The sequence below is a fragment of the Narcine bancroftii genome, chromosome 3 (genome assembly GCF_036971445.1).
Source record: "Narcine bancroftii isolate sNarBan1 chromosome 3, sNarBan1.hap1, whole genome shotgun sequence".
Classification (NCBI taxonomy): domain Eukaryota; kingdom Metazoa; phylum Chordata; class Chondrichthyes; order Torpediniformes; family Narcinidae; genus Narcine; species Narcine bancroftii.
The window spans coordinates 248,015,572-248,035,403 of NC_091471.1; the positions used below are offsets into that span (position 1 = coordinate 248,015,572).

Consider the following 19,832-nt stretch of genomic DNA (forward strand, 5'->3'; position numbering starts at 1 on the left):
TGTGTTGTGTGCTCTTTAAATCTTTAAGCACTGTGACAGAGATGTTTTAGTTTTAAATAACATTCTGGGCAAGTCCTACAAAGAGAAAATGTTTGAAATCTTTTGTCTCTGAGAGTGAGACATTGCTTGACCAATGCATTTTTGCAAATCGTTTTGCTATAAATGTAAATTGCTTGCTTAAATGCTGCTATGCTGAGCAATCATGGGCTTGCAACGTTTGGCCATGAATAGCACCTGAAGGTGCTATTAAATAGAAATCTTTCTTGCCACTTTTTCTTGGGCGGAACTCTAGATGAGAGCATGATATGCTTCCAGATCACCCTGATCCTGCTGCAGCCAAAGTAGGTGGTGCCTGAGCACGTGTGTAATTTAGGGTATGTGCTAGTCAAGTTTATTGTCCTCTGATTCCACAAGTACAACCCAATGGAATGGCATTCTCCAGTCCTCGATGCAAAACACGCAGATGTACAACCAGACATGCATACAGACAAACAATGCATATGCAGGACAAGTGTTCATCTATATAAATAAATATTGATTCATGATTATGAGAGTCTTGGAGGGTGAGTGTGAGCTGTTCCTTTAGTCGTTCAGCATTCTCACTGCCCGTGGGAAGAAGCTGTTCCTCAGCCTGGTGGTGCTGGCTCTGATCCTCCTGTATCTCTTCCCTGACGGGAGCAACTGAACGATGCTGTGTGCGGGGTGGAAGGGGGGGGTCCTCCATTATTTTGCGCACCCTCTTCAGACAATGATCTTGATGGATCACATTGATGGGGGAGGGAGGCTCCAGTGATCCTCTCTGCCACTCTTGTAGTCCTGTGGATTAAAGATCCATTTCTCAGCAGCAGCTATACCACACTGATGTAGCCAGCAAGGACGATCTTGATAGAATTCCTATAGAGGGTTGACGATGATGGCCACTAGCCTTGCCTACTTCAGAGTAATCAGGAAATGCTGTTGTGTCTTCTTGTCAAGGTAAAGGTTCCATTATTGTAAGTAATACTACATTTAGAATGTAACATATACACAAAATTCTTTAACTTTATCTACCATGAGGAAGGCAGAGTCACCACTTTGCCCAGCGCCCCTCAAAGAAAAGAGGCCCCAATGAGGAACAAACTTCTGACCCCTGGTTTACAGGACCAGTGCTGTAGCCACTGAACTATTGGAGGCATAGAGTCTCCACAATAGGTCACTAATTAAGTGAATGCCAAGGAACCTGCTGCTCTCCATGACATTTGTTAATGGGTAGTGTAGGGTAGTCAGCCCTGGTTAACAATTCAGTAGGATGGTGGTCAGTTTTACCTCTGTCACTTTCCTGCTCTGAACATACACTGTTTGATTCCTTCAATATCTGCATATTGCTGTCACAAATGCCAGAGTCTTCCCAGCCCTCTGGGGCAGAGGGTTCTGAGGATGCACCACTGCCAGCAAAGCAGTTCCTATTTCAATCCTGAATACAAAACCACAAGAGAATCCACTGTGGCATTCCAACCAGGGGAAACAACCTTTGGGGGTTTTGCGCACTTTGATTATTGCCGCCTCCTGAATTCACTTACCATGTCCGGTAGGACAATCTTTCCATCCTTGGCATCAATCTGCTTCTTGCATTCCCTCCACCACAAGAACAATTCCCTTTAGGTAGGAAGCACCGATCTATTGCAACATTTCACGTGCAGGTTTAAAAGAAGAAACTATTCAAACTCCAAAATCAAGTTAATCTTGACTTGTGTTGTTGGTGCACAATAACTCCGATGTGTTTATGCAGATCAAGTTTAGAGCCATTAGCTCCTTACTTTGTGTTCTTCATCAGGGAGGTTGAGTGGTTAGGAACCATGAGGTTTCTGATGGAGGATGCAATTTTTTCCCCATATTTTTAAGGAGGCAATTAGGATCATTGTCCTGGATGCAATCTACCAATTTGGAACAGGAATATATGTGATCTCTGTGAAACACAAGTCTGCAGATGCTGTGATTGTAGTTAAAAACACAGATGCTGGAGGATCTCGGCTGGTTTCACAGTGTCATTAGGTGGTAAGGGACGGCGCAGTTGGCGTAGTGCTTAGCGTTATGCCTTTACAGCGCCAGCGACCGGTACTGGACCTTGGTTCAAATCCTGTGCAGTCTGTACGTTCTTCCTCATGTCTGTGTGGGTTTTCTCTGGGGGCTTTGGTTTCCTCCTATCCTTCAAAAATGTACTGGGTTGTAGGTTAATGGGGTGTAAATTGGGTGGCACAAACTTGTAGGACTGAATTGGCGTGTACGTCTAAATCTTTTTTTAAAAATTAAATATATTGCTGACGTTTTGGGCCTGAGCCCTTCTGCAAGGAATAAGCAACGGTCAAGAAGGTGTCAGAATGAAGACCAACTGGCGAGGAGACCAGACCAACAAAAGGTGTTAATTGGATATGATAAAAGGAGAAATGAGAATTGATTTTGGATCTGTGAAAGGAGACTGAGGGGAAAAAAGAGGGGAAAGGACGTGGAAACTTTAGGTTGATGTTAATGCCTTGAAATGTGTGCCCACTTGGAGATCCCCTCGACTTCAGCAGACAGAGCCATGGTGCCCAGTGATCTCCCAGTCTCTGGCGTAGAGGAGTACCGGATGCAGTAGATGACCCCCGCAGATTCTCCAGTGAAGTGTTGCTTAGTTTGGAAGGATGGTTTGGAGCCCCAAATGGTGGTGAGGGTGGAGTGTGTCCTGATTGGGAAGAGGGGCAGTGGGACGGGTAAGTTTGAACACTTGATGTCCAATTCTCCTTGATCAGGACACTGGCTGCTGGGCAGTGACCGCCCCACTTTCTAAAGGATTCACACCCAACCATTTTCCCGCCTGAGCCGTGTGAACAAGACGCCGACCAGCTCAGGGGAAACAAAGTCACCGCCCCTTTAAGGGGGCGGGCGGAACCTTCCCTTTAAGATGGCACGCTGACGTCGCGGGCGTGGTCACGCGGCGGGACCGGCATGGCGGCGGCCAGGGGGATTCGGCGGTGCCTCCGCTTGGCTCTGTGGGCCGGCCGCCGGCGCCCGGACCAGCCCGACTACCCGGTCCGTTACCGCTGCCTCCACGGCCAGCCGGGTGAGTGGAACGGCGAGGCGGAGGGAATTATCCCCATTACAGTGGGCAAGGAGTGGGAATGAGAGGGGTGGGAAGGGATAGGGGGTCGGTGGGGAGAATGGAGGGGCAGCTCCCTGAGTTTGGTGGGGGGGGTGGGGGAAGCTCCCTGAGCTTGGTGGGGGAAGCTCCCTGAGCTTGGTGGGGGAAGCTCCCTGAGCTTGGTGGGGGAAGCTCCCTGAGCTTGGTGGGGGAAGCTCCCTGAGCTTGGTGGGGGAAGCTCCCTGAGCTTGGTGGGGGAAGCTCCCTGAGCTTGGTGGGGGAAGCTCCCTGAGCTTGGTGGGGGAAGCTCCCTGAGCTTGGTGGGGGAAGCTCCCTGAGCTTGGTGGGGGAAGCTCCCTGAGTTTGGTGGGGGGGTTGGGGGAAGCTCCCTGAGTTTGGTGGGGGGGTTGGGGGAAGCTCCCTGAGTTTGGTGGGGGGATTGGGGGAAGCTCCCTGAGTTTGGTGGGGGGGTTGGGGGAAGCTCCCTGAGTTTGGTGGGGGGTGTTGGGGGGAAGCTCCCTGAGTTTGGTGGGGGGGGGTTGGGGGGAAGCTCCCTGAGTTTGGTGGGGGGGGGTTGGGGGCAGCTCCCTGAGTTGGGGGGCAGCTCCCTGAGTTGGGGGGCAGCTCCCTGAGTTGGGGGGCAGCTCCCTGAGTTGGGGGGCAGCTCCCTGGGTTGGGGGGCAGCTCCCTGGGTTGGGGGGCAGCTCCCTGGGTTGGGGGGCAGCTCCCTGGGTTGGGGGGCAGCTCCCTGGGTTGGGGGGCAGCTCCCTGGGTTGGGGGGCAGCTCCCTGGGTTGGGGGGCAGCTCCCTGGGTTGGGGGGCAGCTCCCTGGGTTGGGGGGCAGCTCCCTGGGTTGGGGGGCAGCTCCCTGGGTTGGGGGGCAGCTCCCTGGGTTGGGGGGCAGCTCCCTGGGTTGGGGGGCAGCTCCCTGGGTTGGGGGGCAGCTCCCTGGGTTGGGGGGCAGCTCCCTGGGTTGGGGGGCAGCTCCCTGGGTTGGGGGGCAGCTCCCTGGGTTGGGGGGCAGCTCCCTGGGTTGGGGGGCAGCTCCCTGGGTTGGGGGGCAGCTCCCTGGGTTGGGGGGCAGCTCCCTGGGTTGGGGGGCAGCTCCCTGGGTTGGGGGGAAGCTCCCTGGGTTGGGGGGCAGCTCCCTGGGTTGGGGGGCAGCTCCCTGGGTTGGGGGGCAGCTCCCTGGGTTGGGGGGCAGCTCCCTGGGTTGGGGGGCAGCTCCCTGGGTTGGGGGGCAGCTCCCTGGGTTGGGGGGCAGCTCCCTGGGTTGGCGGGCAGCTCCCTGGGTTGGCGGGCAGCTCCCTGGGTTGGGGGGCAGCTCCCTGGGTTGGGGGGCAGCTCCCTGGGTTGGGGGGCAGCTCCCTGGGTTGGGGGGCAGCTCCCTGGGTTGGGGGGCAGCTCCCTGGGTTGGGGGGCAGCTCCCTGGGTTGGGGGGCAGCTCCCTGGGTTGGGGGGCAGCTCCCTGGGTTGGGGGGCAGCTCCCTGGGTTGGGGGGCAGCTCCCTGGGTTGGGGGGCAGCTCCCTGGGTTGGGGGGCAGCTCCCTGGGTTGGGGGGCAGCTCCCTGGGTTGGGGGGCAGCTCCCTGGGTTGGGGGGCAGCTCCCTGGGTTGGGGAAAGCTCCCTGGGTTGGGGAAAGCTCTCTGGGTTGGGGACGGGGGGCAGCTCCCTTGGGTTGGGAGGGACAGGTGAAGGAAGCTTCCTGATATGGGAAGGGGGAGTGGAGGGGAAGCTCCCCAGGTTGAGAGGGGAATGTGGAGCACCCTGGGTTGGCAGGGAAAGCTGCATTTATTGCGGTTGAAGAGGTTATGGGGTTGGGATGGAGACCAAGGTTGTGGGAGAATAACAGGGGGAGTGGGGCCATTGAGTCAAGGGTGTGATGAGCAGATTTTGCTGGAGAACAATTTAAGGGGTTCTTAGGAGGATGTTCATGTGATAAAGATCTTGAGGGATGGGATGTGGGGTAGAAGCAGCTGGGGAGAGAAGCAGGGGCTGGGCATTTGCAGTTATTCAGGTGCTGGGGCAAGGGGGTCAGCGTTGCCTTGGGATAAAGAGGGTTCTAGAATATTATCTTTGGAGAATACTGAATGAATGGAATATTGTTGGTATTAAACAAGAAAGTCTTCAGGTGATAACGTCTAGTGTAATGGGAAATGTTGCAATGTAAGCAATTTGTCCTCCAGGCCCTGGGAGTAAAAGACTTAAGCCCTTCTGTGGGAATGTGGAAAAACAGGTAGATATCACAACAAAAATGTGGGGAGGAGCAGAGGCTAACATGTAATAAGGTCGTAGGTGGATATGAGAGAGGGTAGAAGAGAAAGAAAGTAGGCATCGCTCAAACAGATTTCAGAGTTTTGCTGTGGACAGAAATAAAACATGAAAGTCTGCAGATTCCATGGTTGAATTAAAAACACAATGTGGAGAAAACTCAGCAGGTCGAACAGTGAACTTGCCTACCTTGAAGAAGTTCTCCTTTGCTCTCCGAATGGAGTTCTGTGGGAATCTCTTTTACTGCTCCCCATCAATAATCCCTCCTGCTCCCAAGCTGACGCTGGTGCTGCATCCCACAGGCTCCTGCCTACGTTTTACTCATACCTTGATGAAACGTTGGTTCTGCATCTTTGTTGTAAAAGTACACTGTTTGACTTGCAGTTTCTCCAACAGGCTGTTTTTAGTCACGGGCTCTGTACCAGTTTTCCCTCTAAGCTTGCATGTGTGTGCACATTTTGCAACCAGTGCACAAAATCGTTCGAAGTATAGAATAAAATCGTAACTAAACACGTTGCTTCGTAGAATGCAATCAGACTTGTATTATATTAAAACAAGGCAGTCCAGTTTTATTGGCTGTGAGAGAGAGGTTGGCCCAAAATTACTAAAAATTAGAGGGAACATTGGTCTGCACTTTCGTGTCTTATTACTGCTCTCTGATAGGAGACAGGAGTAGGGAAAATTGGAGGGGATTAATGAAAATTGGAGATCCCGACTGGATGGAGATCGCTGAGGCAAAATGCAAGATGCTGCTTCACCGTTTTGTAGGTGGCCTCCATCTGGTGTGTCAGGGTGGTAATTAAGATGGTCGACCACTGGGAGGTCCATGCTGCTGCAGTGAACAGAGTAGTGGTGCTCCACGAATTGATCTCCCAGCCTGCATCTGCACACCTCAGTGTCGCAGGGGCCACATTGGGAGTGCCAGACGCAGTAATTGACCCCTCCAGATTCACAAATGAAGTGTTGCTTCACTTGGAAGGACTGATTGAGGCTCTGAATAGTGGTGAGGGAGGAGGTGGTTTGTTTTAAAATATGCTGATAAAATTTAAACTGGGTAATTTGCTTTTAAAATATTGTGGTAGCATCACTCCACTGCTCAGTAGGATAGTGGATAAAGGACTATTTTGGGTAGTCTTTTCCAGTGAGTCCAGCTCAAAACCTACATTTTAACTGGAAATTATGGGGTCCCCTTATATATCTCAGCAATATCATTGAGTTAAACCATTCGCCAGATGTTTAATTGCGTACCCAATTTTGCTTGTGGTCTGGCAGGTCGGTAGCTTCCATGTTATGTAGTTCACTCCTGGTGACCAATCTTGTTTATCTCCAGATGCCTGGCAATGTGAGACAACAAGCCAGAAAGCTGAGAGTTCAGCAGATGTGTAAGTACAGAAACCCAATGGGGGCCGGGGGGGGGGGGGGGGGGTGGAATGGTCATATCTTCAATTATGTTCTGCCACCAGTTCTTTGACCCTCCTGAATATGCTGTCCTTGCTGAGTTGTATACTCCCTTGTGACCTCTTGGTGAAGTTCCACAGAGTAATGCTGAGCTTACACTTATTCCCAGAGCAAATGTCACTTGGGCATGATGTGAAATAAGGCCAGGATCTGACTGTGAGTTCTCAGTGTTGACACTTTGCTAGACAAGTGACCTCTGAGAGGAAGCAGCTGTTCTTATTTGTCACGTACCACGATGCAGTGAAACAGATTGTTTTATGAGCAGGTCAGTTGACATATACATCCTATAACCAGTAAAAAGCACTGCAAAAGTGCAGTTACAGAGAGAGATCCATTGGTACGGGGTAAGGATACGTAATTTTGTGATTTCAAGTTTCATTGAGTCTGATAACGGTGGGAAAGAGTCTGTCCTTGAATCTGTAGTAAAAACACGATGCTGGAGAAACTCAGCAGATCAAACAGTGTAAGTTGTTTAGCAAAGATTAAGATGTGTAACCAACGATTTGGGTTTGAGCCCTTCATCAAGATATAAATTAAAATGGTGGGATGGGGGGATCACCTAATTTTCCATCTAGGCAGTCTCCAGATAGATGGCATTAACCTCGATTTCTCCGGTTTCTGCTCGCCCACTCTCTGTTCTCCCTCTCTTCACCATCCCTCTTGTCTTCTTTCTTCCAGCTCTCCAACCCCCTTCCCTCTCCATTCGCAGAGCCGTCCTCCCTCCCCCGTTTGCTGGTGGGCCCTCCCTCCCTTATCCACCTATTACCTCTTGCTTGTGGGACTGTGCTCCTCACCCTACCCCTCACCCCCACCATATGCCTACATTTTGCTCATCCAAAGGGTTGGTTCTGTATCTTTATCTTTGCTCTATAAAGGACACTAAGTTTCTCCAGCGTTGTATTTTTACTTCACTCACAGCACCTGCAGACTCCTGTGTTTTACTCTTCAATCTGACGTGTGATCTCATTCTCCCTGATGGGTGGTGAGATCGTGGTTGGGATGGAATGAGTCATTTAATACGTTGGCTACTTTTCCAAGGCAGTGGGAGTTTCCCAGGTACGTGAGAAAGGTGCTTGAATCCCTCTCCAATTAGGAAATCGCCTTCAGGAGTAAATAAAGAAATGTTGATTTTAGCAGCTGCATGTTTGTCCTTGTTTCAGAGTGAATGTAACCTTCATTGACCGGTCGGGGCAGAGAATACCTGTGAAGGGGAAGGTTGGAGACAATGTCCTCTACTTGGCTCAGCAACACGGGATTGATCTGGAGGGTGAGTATTTACAAAGAGGACTTTAAATTATTCACTCTGGCCTGTTTCTTAATAGATTGACCATGTGACAATGCACAGATTCTTCCAGTAATGCTGCGGAATCTGAATTGAATTGTTTATCAAGTAGAGCAGGCAATAGTAACAAAGAAACATTTTGTCACATTCTATAAAACATTTAAAGATTTATTAATTCCTCCCCTCCTGGAAGTAATCAACCAGATTGATAAAACACAAAGCATACCAGATTCATGCAAAACAGCAATAATTACAGTAATACCAAAGACAGGGAAAGATCCACTCGCGCCAGCGTCATATAGACCAATATCTTCACGTAACACAGATTATAAGATAATAGCTAAACTATTAGCAAACAGATTAGCCGACTATGTACCAAAAATAGTAAATCTAGACCAAACTGGATTTATTAAAAAAAGACGAACACAGACAATATTTGTAAATTTATTAACTTAATTCATGCAGTAGAAGGAAATAAAGCTCCAACAGTAGCGGTTGCTTTAGATGCAGAGAAGACAGAGTAGAATGGAATTATTTATTCAAAGTATTACAAAAATTCAGCTTACCAGAGAAATATATTAATTGGATTAAAGCATTATATAAGTGGACTTTGGCAAAAGTGACAGTAAATGGATATATATCAAAACAATTTAACTTGAGCAGATCAACAAGGCAGGGATGCCCACTATCGCCCTTACTGTTCGCGTTAGCCATAGAACCACTAGCAGAACTGATAAGAACAGAAAATAAAATAAAAGACAAGGAATATAAAATCAGTTTATTTGCAGATGATGTTATAGTATACTTAGCAGAACCAGAAATATCAATAAAAGAATTACTTAAGAAATTGAAGGAATATGGAGAAGTGTCGGGGTACAAGATTAACGCAAATAAAAGTGAAGCAATGCCAATGAATAATGCGGATTTCTCAAAATTTAAGAAAGAATCGCCATTCAGATGGCAAACGCAAGCAATGCGATACCTAGGTATACAAATAAATAAAAACCTCGGCCATCTATATAAACTCAATTATTATCCACTAATGAAAAAATTACAAGACGACTTAGAGCATTGGAAAGACCACTAACACTAATAGGAAGGATAAACTGTATTAAAATGAACATTTTCCCAAGGATACAATACCTATTTCAGGCATTGCCAATACACTTGACGGAGAAATTCTTCAAGGAGTTAAAGAAAATAATAAGGAAATTCTTATGGAAAGGGGGGAAACCGAGGATAGCACTAGATAAATTAACAGAATGGTATAAACAAGGAGGCTTACAACTGCCAAACTTTAAAAATTATTATAGAGCCGCACAATTAAGATACCTATCAGATTTTTATCAAGCAAGGGAAAAGCCAGATTGGACTAGATTAGAACTAGATAAAATAGGGGAGAAGATACCTGAACATATTATATAAATGGGATGAAAAATTGGTACAACGTAGGAATTCTCCAGTATTACATCATCTGCTCAATATTTGGAAGAAGATTCATGTAGAAAGGAATAAAACAAATTACCAACTACCAAAACTAATACTGACGCAAAATCAGCTAATCCCTTTTATAATAGATAACCTTTCCTTTAGAGAATGGGAGAAAAAAGGGATCAAAAGAATAGAAAATTGCTTTTCGGGAAATAAATTATTATCCTTTGAACAAATGAAGGATAAATATAATATAACTCATGATACAGTGTTGGCATACTACCAACTGAAATCCTACTTGAAGGACAAATTGGGAAGCAGTCTGAGGTTACCAGAGGGAAGTAATTTTGAATATGTGATTGCAGACACAATGATAATCAAAAAATTTGTAACAAACATGTATATTAAACTACAAGAAAAGGAGAATGAGGAAACAAATGGTAAAACTAAACAAAAATGGGAACAAGATCTAAACATAAAGATAAAGAAGGAAACATGGGAGAAGTTATGCTCAGGAACTATGAGAAATACAATAAATACGAGGTTATGTATGATACAATATAACTGGATACACAGGCTATATATTACACCTCAAAAGTTAAATAAATGGGACCCAACAGTATCTGACAGATATTTTCACTGTAAAAAGGAAATGGGAACAACAATTCATGCAATATGGACATGTGAGAAAGTGAAAAAATTTTGGGAAGATCTAAACCAGATATTAAATAAAATCACAAAAAGCAATATACCAAAAAACCCAGAGATCTGTTAAGAAGTTCACGGTGTAGTTATAAACAGCATCTTCTGTCAGTGAGAGGTCCATTTACGAGTCAAATCACAGCAGGAAAGAGTCTGTCCCCGAATATGGAGTTCCGACTTTTCAAGCGCATCGACCTTCTCCTGGAGAGAAGAGGTGGAGAAGGGAGTGTGATTGCCTGAGAGGGAAGTGATGGACTTGTGTTTAACTTCCATCCAAAAAATCAAAAGGCCTGCAACTTGAACTCAAAACATCTTTACTTCAGTGATGGTGCCTTCCATGGAACTTCAGTTTATAGACCAAAAGAGACACGCATTTTTACCTTACTCAGAACTTTTACCAAGTTAAATACTTTTATGAAATATCTAATCTTTGCTCCTGAACATTCCAGTAATTGCACAAGTATCTAATTATCTTTTACAGTGTCAGTACTTTTTAAATAGTTGAATGTGGAGATGATTTGTGTGGAGAAGAATCCCACGTCCAGAGTTGGTTAAGGTGATAGGTTGCTCAGAATTCTTGTCATCTCTCTTATCTGTGTCAGAGTTAATGCTGGTCACCGTGAGGAAAGCGCAGCCGAACTGGTTTTGCTGCCTGCTCACGGGCATCTCCTGATACATTGTGGGAGAAACTAGCTACAAATATACCCGTCAAGCTTTTCCTCTTGTTACCTCACAAGATGAGCTGCACACCATTGAAGGCAAACTCACACAAGCTCATTCACACCATTCAAGGCATATTCCAGATTTTATTCATGGTTATTTGTGTACATTTTGGATTGACCATGTAGAAATTACAGTGATTTTTATACTTAGTTCTCTCATTTCAAGACACCATTATATTTGGGATCTAGCCATGTTTAGTACTTTGGTGCATATCCCTGGCATGCAATGACTGCTTGATGTCTGTGATCCATCGGCATCGCGAGGTGCTAAATATCTGTGCCAGGCCTCTACTTTAGCCATCTTCAGCTCCTGCTTGTTTTCTCTTCAGCAAATGGAAGACACACTCATTTGAATTTCGATCGGGTGACTGACTTGACCATTCAAGAATTTTCCAATTTTCAGCTTTGAAAAGCTCCTTTGTTGTTTTAGCAGTATGTTTGGGATGATTGTCTTGCTGTAGCATGAAGCACTGTCCAATGAGTTTGGAGGCATTTGCTCAAACTTGAGGAGATTAGATACTATACACCTCAGAATTAATTTTGCTACTGCCATCAGCAGTTACATCATCAATGAAGATGCTGTAAGTGCACCTATACCTGTGGCAGCCAGACATGCCCAGGGCGTAACACCCCCACCACCATGTTTCACAGATGAGGTGGTATGCTTTGGCTTCTTTGACTTTCATTGGCACAACTCGGGTCCTCATGTTGAAAAATGGCAACTGCAGATTAAAAGCTTAGAAGCAAAGCCCATGTCTCTTATACCTGCACCAATGAAGCAATTAAACATGCCCGAGTACTCACAAACATTGTGAAGCTAAATGTCCAAACATTATGGTGCCCTGAAATAAGGTAACTCTGTATAAAAATTACTACAATTTCTGCATGGTCAAACAAAAATGTATACAAATAACCTTGAATAAAATCTGGAATGTGCACTTTAATCACATGTGAATTGTTTGATTACAAATTTAAAATTTTGGAAGATGAAGGAAAAAAACAAGTTTCTTTGTCCCGAAACATAATGGAGGGCAGCTGTATAACAAACGTATCAGGCCTGAATCCTTCCACAAGGAATATGAAGTTGTGCAGCTGTGGTTCACTTCACCCATAACATGCGGACACAGGAATCACAGCAGAGCTGCATCCAGCACGTGTATTCCTCTATGAATTCAGAATGTTGGGGTGGGGCAAGAGGAGTGGATCCATATTTGAGCACAGTGGGACACCAGGATCAAGAAGGCCATAAAGAACCAGTGCTCAGTCAGTGTCCAGCCTAGTGGTGCCTATTTTCTTTTTCAGTGCTGCATAAAAGCATCAGATGTTCTGCTGCTCAAGTCCCTGACCCGGAGAATCCAGGTTTCATCCATGCGCTTTGCACCATGGAAAGCATGCTCTGAAGTTCACTGACAGGGAAGAATACTCAGGAGAGAGAGGTCACGAACAAGAACCATTGATTTTGGGTATTCGCCGAGGGAGCTAGAGAGTAGTGGGTGTGTGGAACCTCTGCCAAAAAGAGACAGAAACTTGCATCATATTGGAAAATTTCCTGGCCGACTGCCTGATGTTCTGTAACTTCACCAGCCCCAGAGATGCCAAGTGCAGCTCGCCGCTTCTCAGTTGTCATTGGATGTGGCAGACTCGATGTATCTGTCTGTGGATACATTTTTTGCAATGAAGTTTCTGCTTGTTACCACATGTCATGAAACTCAGAAGTCTGCAGACACTGTGATTGTAATAAAAACACACAAAAATGGTGGAGGAACTCCGCCAGTCTCGCAGTGACCATAAGAGGTAAAGATGCATTACTGACGTTTTGGGCCTGAGCCCTTCCTCAAGGTATAAGCAAAGAACAGGAAGGCGTCCGAATAAAGACTGAAGACTGGTGGGGGGGGGAGAGGGAGGAGGAGTCCAAATAAGAGGAAAGGTGAGACTTGATTTTGGCTGTATGAAAGGAAACAGTGTGGAAAAAGTAGGGGGGAGCGGAGAGACAGAACTAGGAGGAAGATGAAGGGGAGGGGGGTTTGACGCAAACCAGAGAAGTCGATGTTAATGCGATCTAGTTGGATGGTGTCCAGATGGAAGATGAGGTGCTGTTTCTCCAATTTGCGGGCGTTCTCAGTCTGGCAGTGCACAAGACCATGGACAGAAATGTCAGCAAGGGAATGGGATGGGGAATTGAAATGGGTGGCCACTGGAAGACCCACACTATTTTTGCGAACAGAGCTGAGGTGCTCATTGATCAGTGGATGCTGGCATGTGTATGCAATGTACATTCAGTGTAGATCCGAGCTGGATCAGGGGAAAGCCGAGTGATGCTGGAGAGCTGTCCCTCGCCTCTCCACCCCTCAACAGTGCTCAAATCAAGAATGGAATTACTTGTTCAAAGTATTGCAAAAATTCAGTTTACCGGAGAAGTATATTAATTGGATTAAAGCATTATATAAGGGACCGTTAGCGAAAGTGACAGTAAATGGACATGTATCAAAGCAATTTAACTTAAGCAGGTCAACGCGGCAGGGATGCCCACTATCACCATTATTGTTTGCGCTAGCTATAGAACCACTAGCAGAATCGATAAGAATAGATAATAATATAAAAGGAATAAAAATAAAAGACAGGGAATATAAAATCAGTCTATTTGCGGATGATGTGATAGTGTACTTAACAGAACCAGAACTATCAATAAAAGAACTATATAAGAAATTGAAGGAATATGGAGAAGTGTCGGGATACAAGATAAACGTAAATAAAAGTGAAGCAATGCCTATGAATAACGCGGATTTCTCAAAATTTAAGAAGGAATCCCCATTCAGATGGCAAATGCAGGCAATAAGATACCTAGGTGTACAAATAAACAAAAATCTAGGCCAATTATATAAACTCAATTACAATCCACTAATGAAAAAATTACAGGACGATTTAGAGCATTGGAAAGAGCTACCACTAACACTGATAGGAAGGATAAACTGTATTAAAATGAACATTTTTCCAAGGATACTATACTTATTTCAGGCATTGCCAATACAACTGACAGAAAAATTCTTCAAAGAGTTAAAGAAAATAATAAGGAAATTTTTATGGAGAGGGGGGAAACCGAGGATAGCACTAGATAAATTAACAGAATGGTATAAACAAGGAGGCTTACAATTGCCAAACTTCAAAAATTATTATAGAGCCGCACAATTAAGGTACCTATCAGATTTTTATCAAACAAGGGAAAAACCAGACTGGACGAGATTAGAATTAGATAAAATAGGGGAAAAGATACCTGAACACATATAAATGGGACGAAAAATTGGTACAACATAGAACTTCTCCAGTATTACACCATCTCCTCAATATATGGAAGAAGATTCATGTAGAAAGAAATAAAACAAATTATCAATTACCAAAACTAATATTGACGCAAAATAAGCTACTCCCTTTTACAATAGACAACCTTTCCTTTAGAAAATGGGAAAAAAAAGGGATTAAAAGAATAGAAAATTGTTTTTCAGGAAGTAGATTCTTATCCTTTGAACAAATGAGAGATAAGTACAATATAACTGGGGATACAGCGCTGGCATATTACCAACTGAGATCCTACTTGAAAGATAAATTAGGAAGCAATTTGAGTTTACCAGAGGGAAGTAACCTTGAATATGTGATTACAGATACAATGTTAATCAAAAGATTTATAACAAATATGTATATTAAACTGCAAGAAAAGGAGAATGAGGAAACAAATGGTAAAACTAAACAAAAATGGGAACAAGATTTAAATATAAAGATAAAAAAGGAAACATGGGAGAAATTATGTTCTGGAACGATGAGAAATACAATAAATACGAGGCTGCGTATGATACAATATAATTGGTTACACAGACTATACATTACACCGCAAAAGTTAAATAAATGGGACCCAACAGTATCTGATAGATGTTTTCGATGTAAAAAAGAAAGGGGAACAACAATTCATGCAATCTGGACACGTGAGAGAGTAGAAAAATTTTGGGATGATCTCAATCAGATATTAAATAAAATAACAGAAAACAATATACCAAAGAATCCAGAGATCTTTCTCCTAAGTAACATAAAAAATAAAGAATTTGGAATTGACTTGGAAGATGCACAAAAAAGATTTGTTAAGATAGCCCTAGCCGTAGCAAAAAAATGTATTATGTCAACCTGGAAATTGGAAGATAATTTGAAAATACAACAATGGTATATAGAAATGAATAAATGTATTCCATTAGAAAAAATAACATATAGTTTAAGAAATAATATTGAAATATTCGAACAAGTATGGGAGCCTTACATTAAATACAATAGCGAAAACCTACCGGGGACAAACATTACCTAAGTTAATGGAAGGAGAAGGAAAGAAAAGAATGGACTCTGTAGAATTTCTGGTGTATTTTTGTTGAATGACAACATTGTCTGACTGAATTAATGCAACCTAGATTGTATACCTAAAATGGATGAGGGGGGGGTGGGGGGGTGGCTTGGGAGGAGGGAGGGGGGGGGGAGAAAAAGTCACTGTAAATGTGTGAAAAAGAAAAAGTGTATATCATGGCTATTGTGATTTATGGTGTGAAAAATAAAAATTTTAAAAAATAAAAAAAAACAGTGCTCAAATCACCACTGTGGTGGGTAGGTTAGTATTGCAACCGAGACTGCAGTGTAACTCATCATTTGCTTTCCCCGTTAAGGTGCTTGTGAAGCCTCGTTGGCGTGTTCAACGTGCCACGTCTTTGTGAATCAAGAGCATTTCGATAGACTTCCTGAACCAGTTGAAAGGTACCGATTATGTTGCTGCATCTAATGTGCCACGCTATAGCTCAGGCCCACAAATTTTCTAATTCATGATTTCCTGTAGTGTTTTACAGCTTCAAATTGTTCTCCTCATAATGCAATACTTTCTAAAGCATCCAGTGTATGGGTGGCTTTAATGCTGGACATTGCAAAGAAACCTAATTGTATGATTCTATTTCTGTCCATTGGTGAAGTGGCCAGATCATGTGGTCACCAAATTTCAAAATGTTTTTCACTGTAAAGGGACCAAGAAGTAATTATTTTAAAGGCTGTTTCAGAGCCCTCCTGCCCCCAAAACAATATTTAAGTAGAATCTGAACTTTTAAAAAAAACTTAGCGAGCTTTTGTATGGCGGCAGGGTTGGCGTAACGGTTAACGTAATGCCTATACAGTGCCAGTGACCAGAACCAGGGTTTGAATCCCACGCTGTCTGTAAGGAGTTTGTTTGTTCTCCCCGTGTCTGTGTGGGTTTTCCCCAGGGGCTCCGGTTTCCTCCCACTGTTCAAAATGTACAGGGGGTGTATTAATTGGGTGGCACGGACTCATGGACCTAAATGGCCTGTTAACGCGCTGAATGTTTTAAAAAAAAACAACGGCAACATTTGGCCATATATGTGGTTCGTTAGCAGTATGTCGCAGCTTTTTTAAATTTTAAAGTTAAATTTAGACTATCGGCACAGAAACCAGGCCCTTCTGGCCCATGAGCCCGTGCTGCCCAATTACACCCCATTAACTTACAACCCCCAGTATGTTTTGAAGGGAAACTGGAGCGTCCGGAGGAAACCCACGCAGACCCGGGGAGAATACTGCAACAGGTATATGCACCAAAGTTTGCAGAGAGGAAGGGCTATTGGAAATTCGAATGAGATGTTAAAAATGTCCTTAGCCACTGGTTCGGTGCCGGAGAATTGGACGGTAGCTCATGTTGGCTCCAAAAATAACCCTTGAAATTATAGATCAGTGAGCCTGACATCAGAAGTAGGTAAATTATTGGAAGGAGTTCTAAGAGATTTGATATACAAGTATTTGGATAGTTAGAGACTGATTAGGGATAGTCAACATGGCTTTGTGCAAGATAGGTAATGTTTATCCAATCTTAAGAGTTTTTCCAGGCGGTTGCAGGAAAGTTGGTGAAGGAAAGGCTGTGGATGTCTACATGGAGTTTAGATATCAATGAGATAGAAGAAAGAGGGCAGAGAAGATTTACTAGGATGTTGCCCGGACTTCAGGAACTGAGTTACAGGGAAAGGCTACATAAGTTAGGACTTTATTCCCTGGAGTGTACAAGAATGAGAGGAGATTTGATATTTAAAATTGAGGGGTATAGACAGATTAGGCTTTTTCCACTGGGGGTAGGTGAGATACAAACCAGAGGACTGTTTCCGTGCTGTAAACGGTTATATGGTTATATGGAACATGAGGGGGAACTTCACACAGAGTGTGGTGGGAGTGTAGAACAAGCTGCCAGATGAGGTGGTGAATCCATGCTCAATTTTAAAATTTAATAAGAATTTCGACAGGTATATGGACAGCAGGGCTATGGATTGGATGCAGGTCAGTGGGACAAGACCAAAAGAAAGGGGCCTGATTCTGAGCTGTAATGTTCTATGTGTTTGTTTCCAGGGAAGAAGATATGTTGGACATGGCACCCCTCCTGCAGCTCAATTCCCGACTGGGATGTCAGATCATTCTCACCAAAGAATTGGAAGGCATGGAGCTAACTCTGCCTAAAATCACCAGGAACTTCTATGTGGACGGACACGTGCCAAAGCCCCACTGAGGGGCACCAGCCCAGGGACTCGATCTCCCTGTATGCTACATCATTCCAGCAATGCTTCAAACGCACAATGTGACGATGGGCGGTGCCGTCACCTGTACCCAGGAGCAGAGGCACGCCTGAAGCAAGTGGGCCAGAGAGGAGGCAGGACAAGATACCTCAGGAAGGAGTTCATCCTCCTCATGAGTCTCTCTTCACCTATACATCGTGCCTTTATAGAATGAGATTGGAATATGTTCATTTTCCATGCAGTAAAATCCCCGTTATCTGGAATGCACACCACTGACAGCCTCAAGGAACTGGCAAAAAAAATTTGCAGAAAATGAATATAGACAAAAAAATTCCCAACAATCAGTTTGCCAATCCACACAACACACAATCTCAAGCAACCAGAAAATTCACTTATCCGACATTACCAATCCCCATAGGTTCTGGGTTGTTTTTTTTTACTGTGTCATCTTTTCTTTATCTCATTCCTTTGTCTCTTTTCATCCTCCCTTCTGAACCTAACCCAGTGCTTCTCAACCTTTCCCCTCCCACTCACCACCTTAAGTAATCCCTTATTATCCACAGAACATTGGTGCCATAGGGATTACTTAAGGTGGTATTTGGGTGGGGGGGGTGGAGGTTGAGATCCACTGGCTTATCCAGTATTCTTTCTCCCTGTTGACTGTGCCATTGAAGAGTTGTGGAGACGCACACCATTTATCTGTATTTACCATATTTATGTTTTTTGTGTTGTTATGTTTTTGTTTTAATCCCTTGATACGGTTGCAACCTTCTCTCATTCCTATCAATGGGACCAGAGTTACAAGTTCAAACTGTGTATTATAATGTTGATGAAGCAGATATGCCCATCTCACCTCGAAGGATGCCGCTTTGTGACGGAGTGATAACTCTTTCCCTCCCACGCATCCTGCTCTGACCAGTGATCAGAATCTGCAGCAAAATCAGTCCGTGAGAGGAACTCGACAGGTTCATAAGAAGATCTAGGAGCACAGGTTGGCCCATCAAGTTTGCTCCACTGCATTGGGGGGGCAAGGAATTTTGGTTCTCAACCCCTAAACGCTGACATCCCCTCCTGGCTGCTGTGCCGAGTTCCACCTCCTCCAATGGTTGTACCTTCTGTCTTGCTCTCACCTTCAACAGCAGTGTTTACTCGATTCAGTTTCTCGGCTTCTGCAACTCATACACATGGGCTATCCTAACTTAAATATTTGTTTGCATGTGGGCGACTCTAGATTTAAATATTTATTTGAGTAACTCCATGCAATGTTGTAGGTATTATTTCAGAGAGTGTGTTATTTTTGTAAATTTGCAGCTGTGGCTGAATTTTAAACATGGGGAATTAAATTTTTTGCACGTTATTTTAAGAAACAAGAAAAAGTTAACAATAAACAGCCATTTTTTCATGAGTGTGAGTGATGCCTTTATTTGAGAACCCCCTCAGGGTGACATCCATCATTGATCAATGATGAGGGAAAAGTGAAGCTCTGGAGTGGTTCACGTTTCACCTGATACTCTCTGTGGTATTTGAATCATTGAGGACAGAATCACTCCAGAGCTTCAAGTCAAATTTCTATAGATGTGTAGTGGAAAGTGGAAAGACTGCATTACAGTCTGGTATGGGAACATTGATACCCCTGAGAGGAAAGTCCTGCAAAAGGTTGTGGGTGCAGTCCAAGACATCACAGGCAAAACTTTCTCCACCATGGAGAATGCCAACAAGGAACACTGGTGTCAGAGAGCAGCAGCAGAAATTGTAAAGGATCCACACCATCCAGCTCTGTTTTTGCTGCTGCCATCAGGAAAGAAGTATACATGTGACAAAGCTCACACCACTAGGTTGAGGAACAGCTGCTCCCCCTCCACCATCAGATCCTCAAAGACAAACTTAATCAGGGATTAATTTAAGGATTCTTACTTTTGCACTTTATTGATAATTTTTATCTCTCTGTATTGCACAGTCAGTTTGTTTGCTTTTTTTATTTGTGTAGGTTGAGTACAGATTTTTTTTTTGCCAACCAATAAATGGTAATTCTGCCTCTTCTGCAGGAAAAAGATTTTTTGGGATGTATGTTCTCTGACAATAAATCTGACAGTAGAAGTCCAGAAATCCAGACCACCCAAGAATCCAGAGTTTTCAAAAAAACTCTCAAACTTTTTAAATTTAGTGGGCTTTTGTGCAAGTGCCACAGATAACATCCATATTTACAAACCCATAATAATGGATCCTAAAGTTGGTAAACTTAATGGCGCGAAAAGAAGTTGAGTGACAAACTGGAAATAATTAAG

The 19,832-nt window shown here is 44.2% G+C and overlaps 1 protein-coding gene across 1 annotated transcript; it reads left to right on the forward strand.

Annotated features, from left to right (window-relative positions):
* The first annotated feature begins 2,944 nt into the window (after nt 1-2,944).
* On the forward strand, nt 2,945-18,445 carry fdx2 (ferredoxin 2). The gene is made up of 5 exons (XM_069922939.1): nt 2,945-3,079; nt 6,699-6,750; nt 7,987-8,093; nt 15,658-15,745; nt 17,384-18,445. Exons 1-5 carry the CDS (start codon nt 2,965-2,967, stop codon nt 17,538-17,540), a joined length of 519 nt encoding a protein of 172 aa, XP_069779040.1. The 5' UTR covers nt 2,945-2,964; the 3' UTR covers nt 17,541-18,445.
* Nucleotides 18,446-19,832: the final 1,387 nt, after the last annotated feature.